General features: G+C 45.8%; 1 protein-coding gene across 1 annotated transcript in view; it reads left to right on the forward strand.

Annotated features, from left to right (window-relative positions):
* The window catches only part of CCBE1 (collagen and calcium binding EGF domains 1), a gene marked incomplete at both ends in the record, with an annotated part of 99,359 nt that overhangs the window by 57,236 nt on the left and 20,703 nt on the right, over nucleotides 1-21,420 (forward strand). The window contains one exon of the mRNA XM_082497285.1: nucleotides 19,942-19,994. Coding sequence (XP_082353411.1) covers nucleotides 19,942-19,994 — 53 coding nt within the window. The remainder of the gene's footprint in view (nucleotides 1-19,941; nucleotides 19,995-21,420) is intronic.

Consider the following 21,420-nt stretch of genomic DNA (forward strand, 5'->3'; position numbering starts at 1 on the left):
ACATCAAAAATCTGTTTGCTGAGTAAGAAGCCATTAGTGTTTCCAGAGATGATCCTCAGTGCATTGCTGGCTGATGTATTTGTTCTCTCCTCCTGTGTTTCTAAGTAGCAAAGAATGTATAAGTAAATAGTGATTTGGGGGGAGAAATTGGTAATGGAAAAAATAACTTGAACAAGATTTGATAAAAACGCACTGTTTTGATTCAAACCCATGGGTTACAAGCATTTCCTGCAGGCCAGTGGGAATTGGAAGACTGTCTTTGTGGGACTTTGAAATCTTAGACATTTCAAAAGTGAGACGATCTCTGTGCCTGTTACAAAACATCAGTGAGCAATCAAGCTGTATCTTAGCAAGCAGCTATTTTAGGTAGTACAATCAGCAGAACAAAATCCAACCACTAGCTTACAGATGGGACACAGTGTGAGTATCATTTCTTTCAACCTGCCACTGCTATGGGTATGTTAATACATTTTTAACTTGTAGATTTTGAACCCACAGAGGGATTACTGTGATCTTTTAATAAGCCACATTGACAGGAGGAGATTAACCCCCATTATTAGGAGTTGAGCTAAATCTAGGGTGAAGGCATTAAGCTGAACCGAAAATCTGTGCCACCGGCAAAGTCCGTGAGTAACTCCTTAACTGGCAAAACGCTTCGTCTTGCTTGGATTTAAAACAGACCTGCTCTGAGGAGGTTTGCTTATCAGACCTGTTTTCCCCTCACTGGTTGAATGATGGACTGGAGCCTCCTGGTCCAGGACCCCGCGATGGGGGGAGATGCTGGGAGGAGAGGGACGAGGCAGGTGATGGTGGGTGCGAGTCCCCAGCCCCAGCAGATGACCCTAAGCCATGCTGCAGTCTTGCCCCGGAGCTCTTGATCGGTGCCAGTGGGGAGGCTGTGAGCATCACCCGGCGCTCCCGGCCGAGCGGTGCCAGTGACCGTCTCCGAGCTCACAGAGCCCAGCTGGCCGTGCCGTCATCCCAGGGGAGAGATCACAGCAGGGATGAACTGAGGTTCAGAGGCTGAACTGCAACAAAAAAAAAATAATAATCAAGCTATGCAATTTAGGCTTCCCCCCAAAACACCCGTGCTTAGGGGTTGGGCATGTCCTTTTTGCCTTGGAGAAGCAGTCAGCCACTTCTGATCTGCAAACACTGCTTCTCAGTGAGGACCTGAAACACTGTGTCCCTCAGGTTCTTCTTAGTTTTCCCTTAAAATCAGTCATTTCCTGAAACAACGCTGTTGTTAGGTTTCCCCTTCCTCCAGCGAACTATTTGTCACCCCCAAAAAAATGAATAAATTCCCCAGCTCAAAGCCCGGGTGTCCTCGAGGCCGGGGGAAGAGTCACAAGGTTTGCTGTGGCTCTTGAGCCTGAAAGATGCACCCGTAGATCAGCTGGGTCCAGCCTGGTGCTTCCAGGCTGCCTGATCGGTCATGCTTAATTGCTAATTAGCTACCTCCAGCCCTTTCTCTGGGAATTATGATAATGAACATAAAGAACTGTTTATTCTAAATGAGACTTCCCGAGGGTAACAGCCTCCTCGGTGGCTGTAGAAATGGAAAGCAAGCCCGAGGAAACACCAGGGCGCTGTGGTTTTTGGCAACAGATGATAAACATTTCTCTGTGGATGGAGCAGAGCATGTAATTTACTGCCCGGCTCTAACAAGAGCGGTCTTGACCATTTTGCTATTCTCTGTCAAAACGTAACAGCTAAATCCTGGTCAGAAACTGTGCAGTTGATGTTTTTGTAGGTAGCAGTGTGAAACTTACTGGACTTGATCTGTGGAAAATAAATTCATCATTTTTATAAGATCTCAGATGTTCTCGTAACTGCTTCATTGCGTGTGGAGAGGCAGATGGTTCCTGCCCGTCCTTCTTTAGAGGACAACAGTGGTTGGATCAGGTAGCACCTGGACAGTGGTGCAGACATGTTCAAGGGCAGGAGGCTTCTGTTGGACTTCCCGCTAGGTTTGCATTGCACAGGTAAAAGGTGAGGATCTAAAGCCACTGAGCTTGCTCCTCAAGCACAGTCAGTTGTTTTTATCAATCCCCAGCAGCATTTACTTCAAAGATCCTCTCCTGACAAGAACTGATCACAGTTGATGCTTTACTGCAATTGCGGTGACACCCCAGTGGGCCATAAAATTCCCATTGTCCCTGTTTTACCCCCTAGGCTGTAGGACTGGAGAATATATCGACACAGAGCAACGCCTGGGCGAGTGGTAGATGCAGGCCGCTGTGCCGCTGCCAGGTCCACGCTAGCACATTCAGAACTTGCTTGGCCATCTTTGAACACTACTGCACGACACCATGTGTGAACAGTGTGCATTGAATTAATTAAAATTCAGAGATACAAGCTGTGTGCCAGCGAGAACAGGACCGTCTGGTAATGAACATAGGCAGTGCCCAGAGATTCCTGGCACAAGCTGTTGGAGGACCATTGGGCAAGTTGGGGTCCATGCTCAGTGGTGGGGCACCCTCAGCCTGTTCCTCAAGGGGATTAAGTCAGGGACCCTGATACCAGTGTAGGAACTGCGCACTGGCCTAGAAAGATCCAGACCTAGAGACTGGAGCGCCCGTTCCTGTGATATTTCTCCCCAGCCTGTGCTTTAAAGTTGTCCCACCTTAGACATCCACCAGTGCTCCTGGGTGGTGCAGGGTCCCTGGGCTGGCACTGAGCTGCTGCGGCAGCCCTCAGTGTCACCCTGTGATGCTCTGACTGCATCTTCTGCAGGTCCACATCCATTAAACCATCCTGGCAGATAAAGTAGAAGCTGGATATTAACTGGAAAAGTACAGGGGGGCAAACGTCATCTCTGACGGCTTCAAGGAATGCTGAAAGGCAACGTGTTGTGTTGGAAACAGTCGTCAAATAAAGTCAGTGTTGCAGGCAACAAAGCACTCACAAATTAAGAAAAGCCAGTGTTAACCACATGCCAGCATAATTTGCACTGAACTTCTGTGGCTCTCTTATGATTCAGCATTTAATTACATGATTGTAGTCTGGGTTTTTTTTTTTCTAGTTCTGTTTCTGGAAGGGTTTCCTGAGAGGTTAAAACGCAATGAAGTTTTAGTATTGCAACATCTCCCTGGTTTACAAAACAGCTTAGTCCACAGGGAGGGTCACTAGAGCTACGCCACTGAGGGGGCGGCTGCCCTTGTCTGCAGCTCTGCAAACAGAGTTCCCCAAAGAGCTCCCTCAAGGCTGACCCCTCTCTCTGTCTCGGAGCTCTCGGTTCACAACGCTTGGCTGTCAAACCGCAGGCGCACACCCAACCTCCCACGCAGGGTGATGCAGTTGTGCGTGGGGGTGGTCGGGTTGTCTCCTCAAGGAGGTACCTCCACAGGGTCTTCCCACCCCACGGCAGGAGGAGGGCTGCAGGCTGTGGCTGGAGACCATCAGCAGAGTCAGCAAGGAGGCAAGCTCCTCCTGTTGGTTTTGGTGAAGATTTCTCCTTTTCATTTCCTTTGACCACCTCCCATAGCAGAGAAGCTGTGAAAAAAGAGGTTTAAAAGAATTGGATAACCCTGCTGAGAAACGGGACGCTAAAGCCCAGGTTTTCCCTATTAGCACTTAACCAAGGCACGGTAGTTGGGGGATTGGCTATGCCATCGCCAGGCTGAGCCACTCTCCAGAAGTGTCTGTCCCTCCCTGTTGAATACAGAGGGACCCGTGCTTAGCCAGGCCCTTCGCTGTGCACGCTGACGGGGTGAATTTGAGATGAAATGCAGCTACTTCACCAAAAATTGTGTGTAGTTATAACAAGGGATGTGATGGCATTGATTATACTGTGCTCACAATGTGCTAATGTGGGGAACTCTGTCCTGGTCCATATGTGTCTGCCTTCCATGTCCTGTCATGGGTCTGGCTTGAAAATATATTTGGTAGTAAATCTAAGGAATTATCTAAGTGATAAGTCTAAGAAATCTAAGTAAGGCAGTATCGGTTTTCTTGGAGATCTCTTTATGTTGAACTTAGTTTCTATTTGCAGCACTCATACTCTAGTGGTTAACATCATGGAAGCAAAAACGTATTATTACTACTACCAGTACTAATTAGGAGTGTGGAAAGGTCCGGAAATCCAAGTCAGAGAAAGACATGTAATACGACACATTTCTAAATGAAGGCATACTTTTTATTTCAACGAAAAGTGGGGAGTTTTGTGCCAGCGAATGCCACGGGAGCCCTCAGGAGAAGCTGCAAGCTCTACGTGCAAGCAGGAGAGCGTGGTGGTGTTTTCAGGTTATCGACCCCCTTGCACGTGATGACATTTATTAGGGCTGAGCACCAATGCTGTGGATTTTGCTGGATGCTTCAAAGAATGAACAGAGATAGGGGCTCGGGGTGACCTACTGCCACCCCTAGTTTCTCAGTGTCACTGTAACTCGGATTGCTTCGGTATCTCCATGTTACTTAAAGGCTGCATGTTTTTCTACGGCTCGTAATGCAATCTGCAAACTTCATCTGTAATGAAGTACTCTGCTTAACATCCTGCCTTGCCTTTCATTCGATTTTTATTGTTGCATTTTAGGAGATTCATCCACAGATGTGTCTGTGTGGGCAACAATAAAAAGCCCAAGATAAATGTATTCTGAGTTATTATCTGCAGTTGTGATAGATAATAGATACTGGATTTCTGTTAGTTTCTGTTAGTATTGTGATTCATGTAAATAAAAACCATATGCCCAAAGTCAGCGCCTTGGAGATAAGTCAGACATCTGGCTGAGATTCCACGTTTGGGAATGTAAATGATGCAGTTGGTGAGATTATAATGCACACTGTGCCCATCAGTTTATAACAGTGATGAGCAATCACTTAGGTGGAAAAGCAGGGGGGGAAAAATCCAAACTAAGGGGTTAAAAATTCTCAAGGAATGTGCATGATATTAATTTCAGTTTGGAGTTTGCATGCATGTGTTTGGGGGAGTCTGCTTCACACCACATGCCAAACCTTTATTCCAAGTATATTAGAGTACGCCAGATATAATATAGCGCTTTCAAACAACTTTGTAGAATCAGATTGATATCTCAGGCTGTAAAAATGTTGGGTTTTCTTCCTTGAAGTGTTTTGGGAATGAAAAACCAACTTGTGAACACAGCAGGAAAGAAAACAACTAGTTTCTTTTATTCTGCATAAAATATTACCTCCACACAAGCGTAGTGGTGTGAACTGTGGAGTGGGCTCAAAGGCAACGCACAGCTATTACACGTAGATAAATTGGTGGGGATGTAGGAGCAGTCCAAATTAACACAAAATGTGGGTGCTGAGAGGAAAAGAGGTATGAAGCTCGCAAAGCTAATCTTGTCTTTGCTGATATTGATTTAGCCTCACATCTAAATTTAGCATTGTTTCTACAGGCTAACACAGCCCGATGCCCTGATGTAGTTACCTGTGATTTCACTTTTTGGAGACAACATGCATTCTCCAGGGAGAGCTAGAATTAACTCAGGGAGAGCCAGAGTGACTGTCACGCATGGTCACACCAGCCATGACAAACCAGTCAGAAAAAATACACTACTCCCTTATCTTCCAGGCTTCCTTAGCAGTCATGTTATATTATACTTATTTAAGTACAGCATCAAGCCGAAAACGGCTGGAAGTTTAGTAATGACAGTCATAGCATGAAACACATTAGAGAACCATAAGTTAATAGGAATAAACCACCCGAGGTTGTTTGGTTTAGTTGAAGGTGGCAAGTCCTGCCTGTGATCAACCATTGTGGTTCATCCTGGGCAGTTGATGAAGGTGGCATCTGCCATTGCTTGTCAACGCTTCCCGCAGGTGATGAGGCACTGTCCTGCTGCTGGCCAAGGCCACAGCCATATCTTCCCTGCTGGAAAAAGCTCTTAGTGCTGTCACTCATTTTATTTGGAAAAGAGATTTTAAGAGACCAAGGTACATCACATTCAATTGACTCTTCTCCCATAACTAATCTCAGAAAAAGAGATTTTTAAAACAGCAGGTGACCCTAAGATGTTGCTGGTGCAGTTGCTGTGGCCGAGGCAGATGAGACCTACATCAAGCCTGTCTTCTCTTCACTCGGCACTGAAGGCAAGAGGTCTTTCCTTTTCACATGATCCAGCCTGCTCCCCCCACGCAAGATACTACTCCTTGCGCCAGCGAGGATGTCCTGGAGGAAAATGGTCTCCTCTCAGCCATGAGTGCTGTGACATGAAAATGCTATTTAAATACTGTGCGGAGAATAAAGCACCAGCAGAGATGGACATGCATGTTGTAGCAGTCGTTTAACCTTCGTGTTAACAACAGCGAGCTTGTCGGGTTTATGGTGTGGTTCCAGCAAGGGCTGTGCAGGCAGGCTTAGGTCCCTCCACGAGGATCCAGCCTTCCCCGTATTTCCTAGGTAGGTATCAGTAGGTGTTAGAGTAATGAGACATTTGTATGATAATGCCTTAAATGTGCTAATGGTAAAGGAAGAACAAGAAACACGGTGCTACGCATTGTCAAGAAACAGTAGCCCGAGCTGTGCAGAAAGGGGTTTTGCCCAGATGCACCGAAATTAACCTACAAAAAAGTGATGTTGTGAGAGAAACGCCGAAAGCCCATAGCAGAGCGAAGGGGAGGGATGGGTTCCCACAAGCAAACAAGCACATGGGCAGCAGCGAGCACGTCTTCAAACTGACACCCAGCAGGATGCTTGCCTTCATCGCGGCTCACGGAAATAAGGCAGACAAAGCAAAATCCAATCGCCAGAAGAAAACAAACATTTCAAGTGAGTTGAAAAGACCCTGTGGCGGCAGACGAAACCACTGAATGCCACGGCTGGGCTGGTGCACAGGACAGTTTTCCAGGATGATGTGTGGGGAGGGAAAACCTGATGAAATGAGGCAAACTGAGGGACGTTCGTAGAGAAAACCAGTGTCTGATGGAAGGAAAAGCTCTGATCCTGTACAGGTGAGCTCTAAGAGTGCCTGCAAAGGCAGGCTGAAAAAGTAGGAAGCCAATAATCCTCCATGTGTGCCATCAAGGCGTGATGTTACCCCTAGACAGCACCACTACCTGTATATATCCTACCCAATCTTCCGGGTAAATTGGTCAATAACCCTGATTTTGATCTCTGTCTGGTCTCACTTTTCTTTTTGGTTATAAGCCCAAACTTTGAGCACACTTGAGTGCTTCAAACACCAGAGTCGCTCCAGTGATCGCAGCTCTGAATTGCTGCCTGTGACTGGAACTGCTCCACCAGGTCCAGCAGAGTCATCCCCGGTTTGCGTTGGTTTGAGGAAGGGGTGTAGTAATATAGATTAAATATGTGCCTGCAGGCAATAGTATCTGAAAACACAACCCCGTTTCAGTTTTGATGCATAATTAATACAAGGGTAATTGCACAATACTGCAAGCCAACAGGGAAGAAAGAAGATCTTTAGGTTTGCACCAATAATACCAAAATGGCAGCTAGAAGCATCACTTGCTATTTTGCAAAGGCCTCAACGGAACAGTAAAATTAGACACATTGCAGGAGAAAAATGAGCACCACAGAGTAAGGGAACTTCTCTTTTTAGATGAAGTGAAATAGCCCAGAACAAAGCAATTATGTGAGACAAAGTACACTATAATGCAGAAGGTTTAAATGTGCTTTTGTGTGGGCCACCTCACTCTCCATAAACCCAGCAGTTACATGCTGGTGATAACTTTTAGATATAAACCACCTTCATCCCAAAGTGTTTTAGAAATGGACATGATGTATTTTCTTAGGTATTTACTCACTGAGGACATACACCCACGTCTGAAGGGTGGCACGGCGGCAGGTTGGGAGCACACCCCGCAGTTTAAACCACAACAAGAATACCGGGTCCATTTTGACCTTTGTAGATAATTTCTTTGCAACTATCAATATTTCCCTCCTATTAAAAAAAAAAAAAGTAAAATAACATGACACGGTGGGCCAAAAGTCTAAAATTGATATGCTCAGTTTCTTTACATGGAAATATTTATTTCTTAATAAGTAAAGTGAGAAAAAAAGCTTATCAGGTAATTAAAAAATACATTTTTCTGGGTGAAGCACATGCCTTCACTACCCAGCTGTGCTCCAGGCCAAAGTCATATGGCTTAGTTCCTCTGATTAAGGGGTTAAACCAGCTAAAGCTGTTTTTTTCTTCCCAGGCGACATAGTCTTGGCAAGGTCACAGATCCTGATGGTGCAATTTTCCTTTCTCAGGAAAGATCTGGTTTAGATGAATGATTTTTTTTAAAGATGGGTAGGACTGGGGGCTTGTTGGTGGGTTTCCAGCATCCAGCAGCGGTGTAAGAAGTTGTGCAAGTTTCCGCCCAGAAGTCATCACGCTTGAGGCTCCCCATACATTCATCACAAGTGATCCCCACCAGCTCAGGACCACATCCTCACCAACCACCTGAGGATGGGAGGAACTAGGTTTGGGTTTGTGACCTTCTGCCTCAGCTCCCTTCCACATCCCAAAGGTTTTTTTACTTTAGGTCTCCATCCCAGCAGCACGGGATGCCCCACAGTTTTGGCTCATTTCCACCATTCCACCCCTTCGCTCTCAGTGTTTCATAGCTGGCCAAAGCAAAGTGCCTCTTGGTCCTATCTCAGGCTGTCCCAGGCAGCAGAGCCCATCCCCAGTTTTGGGGCAGAGGGCTGGAGGAGGGCTTGGGGTGGAGGAGAGGCTTTCTTTCAGCTGAAGCGTGGTTGCAAATAGCAAGTACGCAGAGTGAAATGAGGGATGAGTTGACTTGATAGCATTTCAGCATCTCATAAAAGTCTTGTGTCCAACCTCAGTGGGTTATTCAGGGCTAAACCCATCTTCCAGCAGCAGGGTGGGGAGAGAGGAGCGGCGGCCAGTGCCAGCTCCATTAAATGAGGCGGTAGGAAACGGGCTCTCCATGGGGCTGGGGCTGTGGTTTGCTCGGTTAGGGCACAGCACGGTCGCTCCTGCAATTAGTACTTGGCTAACGGGCAATTGACACCAAGTTCAGGCTCTGTCTGGCTTGAAAGCTAAGCCCTGTGTGGGACACGGTGCAGTGGGGAAATGGAAGGAATTTTCTGAAAATAGCTTTGCTTCTTATTTTTAAAACTGGCCTCACGCCACACATTTGCTCACAAATTAAAGAGGAGCGGGATGCATTGGCTTCGAGTGGGCACCGCTGGTCTGGGGCGCTCCATCCTGAAATCACCACAGCCCGTTCGTTGGCAGGAAGATGGGACGGATGGCGTTCCTCCTCCTGCCATTTTTAACGGAGGAGCTAATGCCTGCATCGAAAAGCGGCTTCACGAGCTTCCCATCGTCTGCTGACTGCTGAGTAGCATCGGCTACGCAGGCAGCGCAGATACCACTACTGCGTCCCAGATACCAAACCTTCTAGTGACACCATATAAATAACAGCTCGTTCCAGTAATGCTTGTCTGCTTAGCGAATTGTTTCAGGATTTACTCCATCCACCCTACCCTGCAACAAATAACCTGCAGATGTGTGGCTCTAAAAATAATCCTTGGCATTGGGGCCATGGTACGGCATCACGACATAATTCAACATACTTTTGTACTGCGTTGTTTTAGAAATGAATCTTTTCTGTATGCTGGAAGTGGATCATGGAGACAGAGTCTGTCCTAACAGAGACTGCTCTGTATATAGAGAGTACTTTGCTATCATCTCTGTGGACAATAAACATGGATCTGACTTGTGAACATGTTATGTTAAGAATTATTTCTTTCCATGTCCAATTCATTAAGTCTGTATACTTAATAAGAAGTTTCAGCTTTTACAAGGTCTTCTCTGGGAACAATAAAACAGAGAGAAAAATGAGAGAAACATCTGGATCAGTGAAACACTCTTGAAATAATATCTTTTTTAGTGTCTTTATAGAGATTTCCAAGGGCTTATATTAAGAAGTTAATTCCATTGCTGCTATTGATGTTGAAAATATATTAAAAGCACAATTTTAACTTGGTCTTGTTGCTTAGATAGCCATCAGAGCTGGCCAACTCTTTTGTTTGAAAATACTGTCATGACAGATAGCATTGTTTGTATTTCATTCAAGATTTACTATTTTTTTCAGGTTTTCTCCATTTAAAGTTTTATTGTGAAAATGGAGAGAAGAAGGGAGAGAAAACAGTGGGAGCAGTGGGGGGGGGGGGGGGGGGACCAAAGCTGCAATTCCATTGCAATTTAGCAAATCACTTTTTTTTACTTTTTTTTTTTTAGTTGTTGGGTTTTTTTGTTTCCCATTTCTTTAATGTTTTTAAAGAATATCTGCTAGTGATACTTTTTTGATTTGGTTACCTACAGTTTTGTACACTTATCAACAATCTGGAGCCAAGATGCTCAGCAGCTGGAGCACATTGTATTCGAAAGGAGCCCAAGGGAGCTGTGTTAGCTCAGTTTGGAGAACAGGGAGCGAAGGAGCAAATATAGTTGGTGTCTCTGACTACCTGATGAGGAGTTACAGAGAAGACAAAGACAGACCTTCATCAGAGGTCCACTGCAGATGGACCTGAGACAAGAGCCACAAGTTGCAGCAGGGACATTTTAAGTAGATATAAGGGGGAAAAGTGAAGTGGTTAAGCACTGGAAGAGGGTCCCAAAGAAGTGAGGCAATCTCCATCCCTGAAGACATTCAAAACTCACCTGGGTGAGTCCCTGAGCAGTTAACCCTGCTTTCTGGTGTGCTTAGATCAGATGATTTCCAAAGGTCCCTTGCAATCCAAATTATGCTGTGAATCTATTTTTCTAAAATTACAGGGGTTTTTTTTTCCCCTAGGATTTAATTCTGCTGCTTATAGGATGGCTGAAACCTTGACTTGAAAAATTCCCTTGGCTGTGCTGAAGCGGGGTCATGCCCTGGTGACTCTAAGCCAGTACTGGAAGGATAAAAACCCTTAGGCATAAGTGGCTGTTAAGCACCCTTATGTGATTCATAATGTATAAAATTAGATCACTATGCTTTTTGCGCTGTTGTAAAGCGTGGGCTCTGAAGATAGGAGCCATTTCATACCCTTTGTAGATGGTGTATAGAGACTGCCCAGTTTCCCATTAATCTGAGACAATTCACATAAACCTCCGTACCCTGTGTGGTCTCGTGTCCTTTCAATAGGAGTTTTCCACACCGGACAGGCAGAGTATCCAAACACAGACATCTTCCTCGTGCTGTCCGTTAGTTTCCAGCTCAGCGCTGGAAACCAAGGTGTCGTCTGGACATTGTGGGTAGCCAGCATAGAGAACAAGGTGCTGAGAGCTGCGTCTTTCTTAAATTATTTTTCCATGCTGTTTGACTTTGCTAAAAGCTGATGGCTTTGTGTCTGGCTTTCCCCACTTCTAGACTATTTAAATGGGCAGTTTTGCCTGGCTGGACTTGCTTGCTTGCTTTCTTGCCGGAGTTGAGTTTCAAGAGCCATCGCGGATTAAAATATCTGGATCAAATATCTGTGTCTGTGCCTGGGGTGTAGAGGGATGGTCTAGGGTATAGATAGATGGCATGCCTGTGGATGGAGTACAGGAGCAGGGGTACATGTCAAATCCCGAATCCATCAAATCCAGGAAGAGGTTTGCAGCAGTTTCCAATGACAAATGTCAGCCAGACTTGATTAAGTTTGTGCCACGAGCGATTATCTGAAACAGTTCTTCCAAGAAGTCCAACTGCAGCGCATTCTCAGAGCTGAGCGTGTGGTTACCCATCATCCCGAGTCTCGGTCCGAGCCTGTCCCCAACCTGACACATGTTCATGGCAAAGCTGCCAGGGATTTCTGCAGAATCAGGATCAGGCCCTTACGTTACCCCTAAGTGAACATAGACCGAGTTACTAGCTTGTCCCTGAAGGTTAATTGGGATTTATGTCCTGTTTGGAGAACTAGCTTTAGAAATCTGACTTCCTTGCATAGTTTCTACGATATGTTTTTTCTGTGCATGCGTGTGTGAAAGGCGCTTGCCTTTTATTGTTTATCAAAAGGAGTTTATTAGACGTTGCTTATGCAGCATTTTTGTGATCTTGTTGATGAAAGATGCTATATAAACGGGGTTGGATTGGACTGGATTCAGTAAGTCTAAGAGCTTGCCAGCAATTTATTGCTGTTTGGCTCCGGTGACCGAGCACCAGCACAGCAGCCAGCGAGGGAGCGCAGCTCCTTGCAGCGCCGCTCTGGCTCTGCCTTCCGTACTGAAATGGAATTTATTACCCTCTATCTCACGTGGATATTTGGTAGGAAATTGGAGCTACAAAATGAAGAGTCATGGAAGTTTAAAAAAATCCAGGAGACAGGACAGATGTGCTGTGATTAGTCCTGTACCCTGGCTCACCTTGGGTTAGATAAATAACTGAATGTGTGCCGTCAGCAAGACATACTATTTACAGACTTGGAAGGAAATCTGGCTTGCAGTCCTCTAATTGGGAGTCAGAGGTGGTGGAAAAAAAGACTTTTGCTCACTTTTCGTACTTTAAATCTCAAAGCGGTGAGTTATTTTAAAACAAAGGCTCAATCTTGGATCATTTCAGTTGAGATTTAGAAGGCTACTTGTTCTTAGAAATGACAATGTATTTATAAGGATGCATTATACTTTGCCAGTATTAGACTATGGAGTAAATGCAAGCAGTGCTATCTTTGTATAAAATTAATTTTTCCCCCCAATTTTCACACCTGTCAAACATTAATTTCATTCTGCAAAATCCATACGAACTTTACCTGCAAAACTAAACAAAATCATTTTCTTGGTACAATGCCAGAAAATAAAAGAAATTTGTAAGAAAACAGAGCAAGGCAAAGCTGACAGTGTGTATATAAAGCTGAGTCTGAGCAGATGAGAACAGTCAAAAGTCTTTTATTTAATCGTTCTGCTATTTTTGACATGCTGTCAAGTGATAAACCACATGAGCATTCCCTTGCCTTAAGAAAAAAAAATCAAATAAAAATCCAAGAAAGAGGGGACGAAAGTACAGTCCAGCGCTGAAGGAATCACATATGCGATTTTGAGGATGATGTTCACATGCGTGTAAAATATCCAACAAATGGCTTTTCCAGTGGCAGCAGCGGTAATTACCTTTTTGAAGTTGTGTAGTATTTTCTTTCTGAGAGTTTCCTTCTTTGCTTCGAGAATATTCACAGGCAGATTTTTACTTACTCATTTTTGGACATCGGTATGCCAAGTGAGATACGAGCACCGATGGTTACCAGTGCCTCCAGTTGGTCTGTGCTACAGAAAAAAGCGCTGATTAGTCCGGGGTCGGTCGATGTGTTTGCAGCACCAGGGCTCTGGTTGGGCTCGGGACTGACGAGGGCCAATGTTAGTTCTGGCCCTGTGGCACAGTGTTACGGCTTCCCTGAAAATGGGAAGCCCTCATCCGTACGGTTCATGTGGAAATCCCGGCATGACCTTTTTCCTTCATTACACATTGGAAGGAAGGATCACAGGAAACATTTTTAAAAGCCTGTATTCTGCACGAAAGTGACCCAAAAAGCTGAGTTTTAGTTGCCACTTCTTCCTGCGGTGAGCAGAAGCTCATGAGCTCTTTTTTTCTTGTGGGGCTGCCTGCAGGGTTTTTGTACCAACCCCTTTCTCTGCTTCCCAAAAGCCCTAAATAGTCCAAAATTGATGGTCTCCTGGGACTGCTGATCTGCTGACACAGGGGGATGTGTTGGGGAAGCGGTCTGCCCGACCAGATTTTGTTTGAACACCTCCTCTGAACATCTTATCGCGTCTCATTTTCTTAAATGAAACCTGCTGGGACAGGGACATAGGGACAGATGGTTTTGGTGGTTAAATTCCCCAGATCTGTGAAGTTTTGCATTCTCCAGTTTTGTGCAGATCAGCACCTATCGTAACTCCAAGCCCCACCAATACCTATGCAGGGTGGAAGGTTTCTTGAACCCCTCGAGGTCTTTTTTTGCTCTTTTATAGAGGAATGAGCTTCACTCATTCAAAAATACTGCGCTCTGCAGGGGCTGCAAATCATCGTATCGGTTTGGAAGGTCCCTTCTGAGATGAGGGAACCAGAGTTTATACTCCAGTGCTGTAAAAATCCCTTTGACCATAAAAAGATGACATGGAACAGCACTGCGAGGAGAGAAGGAGTCAGTTAACAATACACTACAGTAAGGAGCAGCCGAGGAGCATGTCTGAGAGCTTTCAAGAGCATTGGCCAGAGTCTCCCTGGGGAAGTGCTGGCACGGTTCCCCAGAGTCAACAGAGGTCTGTGGCTTTTACCAGGGGAGGATCTGGTAATCTGGCTTGTGTTCACAGAATAGGAGCCCAGGAACTGTGAATCTTAGCAAAACCTTCCCATTAGCAATAACTGGAATGGGATTTCATTTTTGGTACCTGTCTTAATAACCAGAGCTGAGCAAAAGAGCAGAGAGCAGGGCTTTTTTTTTTTTTTTTTCCTAAGAAAATTATTATATGTTGGTAAATTTATTTGACTTAAGTAGCTGATGAGAAACACAGCTTAGACGCGGGCAATGCATTAATCACCGAAAATCTGACTTTCAGAAAAATCAAGTAATAGGTTGCAGTGATTTGCGGTCAGAGGTCTGAGTTCCAGCTGTGCTGGTGAAGGATCACTGTCTGTGGTTGTTCAGGCGAATCCTGCTTCAGTCAGTCAGTCAGTTAAGAGAAACAAAGAAATATACTTACGCGTAACTGCAGTCATAGGTGCTGCAGCATTTCCTAGGCAGTGGGAGACATGCACCATACCCTCTGTTATTCACCCTCAGCCGGGATGGTGACTGGAAGTGCTCGGGCTGTCCTTGGACCTTGCATTACACCCAAAGCGGACATAAGTTATCTCTTTACAAAACTGTGAAAAAGGACTGAGTCTGGAAATCATGGCAAAGTGTATGCTGAGCAAGTGTCTGCAGGGAGGCCGTCTTCTCTTACTCAAGATTTCGGTATGTATCCCACAGAAAGGCAAACAAAAATAAAGTGGATTCAGTTTTACACCATGTTGCCATAAATCTTCTCCATGTGAATTACGGCGAAACTGCGCACAGCTACCGGGCTGCTTCCTTAATACCTTTGCGTTGCAGATGGGCTTTGTCTGTGCATGCTTTGGCAGACAGACCTGGCCCTCATTTGAATTTTATATAGAATATGAGGAAAACAAGGTTTGTTTTGTTGGTTTTGTTGGTTGGTGTTTTTTTTTTTTTTAAGGTACCCTGTTGGCTTGCCTTTATAGCTGTCTAATTATCTTTTGTAAGTTAATTGCTGTATTTTTGCACTTTTGCTGCAGTGTGTGTTTCTCAAAGTCAGGGTGATCAAAAAGAAACTCTGGACAGGCACAATAAGGAGCCATTTTAACAAAGACCCCTTTGTGCAATTAAACACAGCCCTGCCATGGTCTTTGCTGACTCAGGTCTTCGAGATATGGCACAAGTTCTTCTGAGTTCATGTTATGATGTTGTCTGAAGAAATCTGGTTAAAATTTCTTTTTTAATATCTTTTCCCAACAGGAAATCGCCTTTTTGATTAAATACATTTGCTTGACGGTACCATTGTTATTTTGTACCAGCACCAACCTGGGAGAACTGTGTCGATGCATTTAAACCCACATAAAAACTTAAGCAGCTCTGATGCCCCCTAAACTGTGACTCTTCTGACATTCCTGGGCCAGAAATAGCGTGTCAGAGAGGGGGCATCTGACCTGCCTGACCACCTATGGAGCTGCTGCATCTTCCAGTGAAGAGACCTTTGGCACCAGCTGAGCTGTAGAAACTGTCGGTGCGTGTGCTCCTGCCCCCCACGAATGGGAGTTAAAGTGCCTCTGCTTGAGTTACCTCTGTGGGGGTGGAGCCATCCCGGAGGCTGACTGTCTGTCTGATCCCCAGCGTTGTAAGGATAAAGTAAGGGTAATAGTCTGTCAAAAGAACTCACTTTCTGACTCGGTGTAGGGCGTTCCGTGTCTGCTTTGCTCCTAGGAGGCAAGTATTTCCTAGAGCGGACTCTCCCCTGTTTCTACTTTTGACATCTTTAGCAAGAGCTCCTTTAACATACTGTGTTCATCCGAAACCAGTATAAAGCTTTTATTTTTCCCTTCCCTTCACATTTCCCCTTCGCCTTCCCTTTATTACATGGCCATCATGTATCTTTTTCAACATAATTGTCATGACAGCGTTTCAGAGTTGCCTTTCTGCTGAAGTTAACCAAAACCTCAATAACACATCAAGCAGCTCCAAGCCAGCCGTTGTCATGTCCCCAGTCACTGACACGTTACTGCAGACAGATACGGGTTAATTATCACTTAAAATGTTCATCCTGTTATTGTTTGCATTTCCAAAGCATTTCAGCTGCTGTAGGACCCTAAATCACTCCCTTCCCTCTTGCACAGAAGTATTTTCTCGGTACAGCGTATCCCGGTCTCTCCAGCACCGCCGCCGGCCGCAGTGTCCCGGCGCAGAGCAGGAGGTGGGCTGGGGGCAACGGCAGCCCTGCTCCAGGTGGAAACAATTATGGGAAAAAAATGTGGTCCGCAGTAGATGAGTTACTGCTGATAGCTGCCAGATAAGCTAACTTAATAAAGTGGTGGCTTAATTAAGCCACATTCCTTGCATCTTGCCTTTTGTCCTGCCCGTCTGGGGCGATGCTATCAAGCAGCTACCGCTTTGCAAGGTGGGGTGGGGGTTGCTGTGCCGGTGCACCGCTGTGGGTCAGGAGCAGGGCGGACCTGTGGGCGATGGGACATGGGAATGGTCCTGGAAATGGTCCTGGAAATCTCAGCTCCCCTCTCATTCTGCAAGGTGATGGGACACAAAAGCCAGCAACAAAGGCAGATCCGCTGCTTGCCCAGCCATGGATGTACTTGTTGGTATCAAAGGTTTGACCCTAAATACCGTTTTCTGGCGTTCCATGGTCCAGGAGCACCTCGAGCTCCAGAGCAGAGGGGGGTAGCTCAGCATCTCGCTGGTTCTCCTGCAGCTACCTGTCAGACAAAAAGGGGGACTTTGCTTTGAGAGAGTCCCTATCACTATGGATTTTCGTAACACAAAATCTAGACACTGCAGTGATCAAAATCATGGTGCCCAAAACCCTCTGAGAATTTGGGCTTGTGCCTGTTCCTGAGTGAAGATCGCATGAGAATCAGCAGTTGCTATGTTTTTAATAGCTGAAGCACCCCTTTAAAAGCTGTAAGAGATGTGTCTGCCAGAAGTTTCTCCTTCTGAAAACCAGATTTAAAGTTAATGAATCAGCTTCATTTCCCTGTCGGTCCAGATTTTAGTGTTGAGCGTCTTACACAGCTGTGTATTAGCTTGTGTTTGATGCACGCTCACAGGTACAGCCGCGTAGCAACCGCCTTGCTGAAAGTTATTCAGTAGCTAAAATTATCGGTGGGGACCCCCTCTTATCTCTCATTATGTATAACGAGATCGCTGCTGTGCAACGTTGATTAGACATGTCAACCTGGAGCTGGATGGCTGAAAATGAGTATTGCTATTAAAATGCCTTTGCTAATGATCAACTCATGTGTCCATCATTTTGACAGATTTCTCTTTAGGAATGTAAAAGGCTAAAGCATGCAGGAATCCCAGGGTTGCAATGTAATGTTCAGAGAAACGAGCATTTTCGTGTTGTATTTCCTGTGCGTTAACCCTAAAGTAGCAGTTTCCCTGGCAAAATCATGCTGATGGCTGAAGCTCTCTGTTGACTATGGGCTACTCTAATACCGAGATCTGTAATCCTGAACTGGGAACTTATTGCCAAGGGCAATTGGTTTCTGGAGTGTGATCCTGAAAGCCGGGCATCCGTCCTCTAAACCACTTCTTTAGGTGTGATTTAGAGCTTTCATGATGGGAAGAATCAACAATGATTAAAAGGGAGGCTGAAAACAAGGAAATAATTTCTCAGAAACATTGCATCCCCCTGTGGAACTCATCGCTGCAAGACGCCTTTGAAGCTAACGGATTTCAGCAGGGGCTTGGATATCTGCCAGGGCAGCACGATTTTCCAGGTGCTTTAACTGGAGCAACCCCCGGCGAGGCTACGCGAAGCTCTGCTTGCTTCAGGGTGCCGGGGCGGTATTTAATGGCTGTAACTCAGCGTGTGGTGAGTTCCCAGCGTGTGGCTCTGGGAGAGGGCTTAGATCGGGGCAAACGGTTTGGCTATCAGCAGAATCCAGGAAAGCAGATAAAACCGCGGATTAACCTCAAGAAAGCCAACAACTCCGGCCAAAAGCTATCGCCAGCCAAGTTGAGAGGAGAGAGGCAACTCCTGCGAGGTTGCCAGCAGGCAAGCCCTTACCCAGGAGCCGGCTGTGCTGGCTGAGGTTTGCATGTGCTGCCACAAGCCACTGCAAGGGTGGGAGCCCTAAGGGTCCTAAGCCTGAAGATCAGGTGGGAATTCCCAGGGAGAAAGGTAGAAATGATGAAAGCTGCTGCTCCCTCTTTCTGGCTAGTTCTGGCTGGCACAACCCCCCAGGTCATCATCTCATGGCAGGGATGCCCTCCTCTCCTCTCCCATCTCCCAGCCCTCTCTCAAGCCAGGCTGTGGCTTCCTCTGAAGAGCAGCTACAAGCAAGCTTTTATCAGCCTCCTTTCTTCCGCAGACAGGAGGAGATGAATGTGCGCTTGGAAAGCCATTGGCAGGGCTTGCAGCATATGAACAGCCTCCCCGATCCACCTTTGAACTCATTCCTCCCACATTTGTTTGTCTTGCAGATAAAACTTCACAGCAGTGTTTGGAGAAAAGTCTAATGAGGGACCACTGTTTGCATAACAAAGCAAGGCTTCCTCTTCAGATGTTCAACCTTCATTAAGCATAATTTATATTCCAGTTAATCTCTGGAAGAGAGTAAAATATGGAGCCAAAGTTTGTTTTTACATAGTTTGGAGTAATGCATTGTTTGTTTTAAGTGGTCAGTTGCAACTGATAGTTGATTTAAATTCAACATAATGATGATTTGTGATGGCTGCGTGTTGTCTAGGGGAGTGTTGTGTCATTGACTGCCATGGCTTTAGCACTCTTCTGCGTCAGTTATTGAACTAAAGGATAAGACCAAATGGATGGTTTCCCAGTTTTGCAGATATTTCAGCATATCCACAAAGCATGAAAAACTGTGAGTTTGCAAAATACAGGGTTTTATTTCCCCTCAGACTCAAGTAGGCTTGATAAAATACTGCACTGAACAGCAGTTTGTTTCTCTTGCGGCAGTCCTGGTAGCCACCACTCTGGGACGCTTCGAAGGTCACCAGGTCCCTGCAGCGAGGGTGATACGGGACGCAGCCATTTGTAAAGGTTCCTCAGCGCTGCTGGGAGTCCTGGTGACTTGCTGTGGTTTGCTGCCTAGAAATCAAACAAGCAGATATAGCTGAATGCCTAGATGTCATTACAGGCCGGTGTGTAAGAAACGTTAATTTCTCAGCACTCAGACTGTGTTCGTATCATAGGCACATAAAAAGTGTCCGATCCCATTGACTCTACACTGCGGTTCTGTGCCCCCGCCTGTATAAGATACTCTCCTTTGCTGTGGGTGAAATAGCCAATATATTTCACTTATCACCTTCCAGGTTTATTAAAAGATGAAAAATGACTGATAACATTTATCTTGTGTGTACTCCTCGCTGAGACTTAGCCCTTTCTGCAAGTTTACATCGTAATGACGGATGTTTGAAAACACCCTTCACCGTATCATGAAAATTATGACCTGAGTCATGTATATGGACAGCACCGAGGTGTGCTGCATCCTTTCAACCCAAGGCAGCAGGGTTTCCAGAAATTACTTGGGATGTTGAGTGGGTCAACACTGGGATACCCAGCCCCCGGGTCCTCAGGCAGCTGGCCATGCTGTTGTTTAAAATGCCTCAAGGACGGAGTGGTGGGTTTCCATTTTGCATTCCTTAATGCTAAGATACCTCCAACTGCAAAGCTCAGGGTCCTCACCTTGTTTGGTTCATCACATCCGGGATCTACCCATGACTGTTTTTAAAGGCAGCACCAACCTTTAGAGAATATATTTATTTATTCATTTATTTATTTTATTGTTTTTCAGGAAAAAATGCTGTAAGGGTTATAAGTTTGTCCTTGGACAGTGCATCCCTGAAGGTATGTGATTTCACTGTTCTTACCCCTCATGTCCCCGTGCTTTTTTCATTCCCCGTTTACCCTGTTCTCCGCATTGACAGTTTGGAAGAGCATCCTGATATAACCACAGGCTTGGCCCTATCTCATGTGTCAGTGTGGGGAACTGTTTCCAAGATACTGCTGGGAAAATAAAAGCGTCTTCCAAAAGTTTTGCTTAGCATGCCACGCCGTGATCCTCCCCTAAGTACAGGTAGCTGCACAGATCTTGTACCATCACCTGCTGCAAACAGAGGGATGCATTCAGCTCTTGGCTGGGTACACAGGAGCTCTCGGTGCATCCAGGAGCACACCCTTCCTGGCTGATGGCTTTCACCATGTACCCCTTGCACCTGGCACAGCCGATTTGGCTTGTACGTGCCCAGGGAGTGGGTGACTAGGTGAGTGAGTCTTGCCTTTGGTTACCTGTTTCCCAAAGATGTCAGCGAGGGGAGAGCATCACCAAACGGCATCTCTCTTCCACCGCCTTCCCTGGTCGTGGGCACGGCTTCCTTGTCACCAGGGGCAAAGGGAGATGGGGCATTACTCGGGGGTAGTTCACGCACTAGTGAAAAAGGAATGATCCCTCCTGGCAGAGGGGAGCTGCCCATACGCTTTGCAACGTCAGTACCGGCGTCCCAATGCTCAGAGGTGGCTGCAACGAGTTCTCATCTGGGAAAAGGCTGAGCTCTGCCCACCTTAACCTTGGGAGAGGCCTCTGTTGGGTCTACCCAGCCGACGGCTTCACTGAGCAGTAGCAATGTGACTTCTGCAGTCACTCCCACTGCTTTGCCCAATTTGGATGAAATTGGCTCTGAAGTTATAGGAGAAGAGGAACTGTCAGGCAGAAGTAAATGGCCAGAGACGGCAAGCCAGTAAGCCTTGTTTGATCCAAAAAGCAGGTTTAAGAGTTGGTTTATGGTAACACATCCTTCTATTTGATGACATATGGAAAGCCTCAAGCTGACCTGAGAGTTTTCCCAGTTTGGGATGATAATGTTTTGAAAAGAAAAGTGACAAATTAACATACTGGAGAGAGTCAGCTGGTTTTTGAGTTGTAGTCTCCAGCCAACAGGGATTATAACCCAAACTCCCATCCTGCTGCTTTTTTTTTCATTTGTATCTTCTTTGCTGCTGGCTGGAAACACTAGAACACTGGTTGCCAAAAAAAAAAAAAAAAAAAAAAAAAGAAAAAAAAAGGGAAAAAAAAAAAAAAAAGGGGAAAAAAATCTCCTACGTCTTCTCAAAACAGGAATTGTGCATTTGCTGCTTCCCTGTGAAGAAACAGCTCAGGATGCCAGCCCGAGCTCCAGGGAGCTGGGTAGGGTTTGGGTGAAATCGATGCTCACAAGGAGTTCCTCGTCCCGTGGTTTTACAGAGGGTTTTGTCTTAGTGTGTGTGACACGAGATG

Source organism: Vanellus vanellus (genome assembly GCF_965231255.1).
Source record: "Vanellus vanellus genome assembly, chromosome: Z".
Taxonomy (NCBI): Eukaryota; Metazoa; Chordata; class Aves; order Charadriiformes; family Charadriidae; genus Vanellus; species Vanellus vanellus.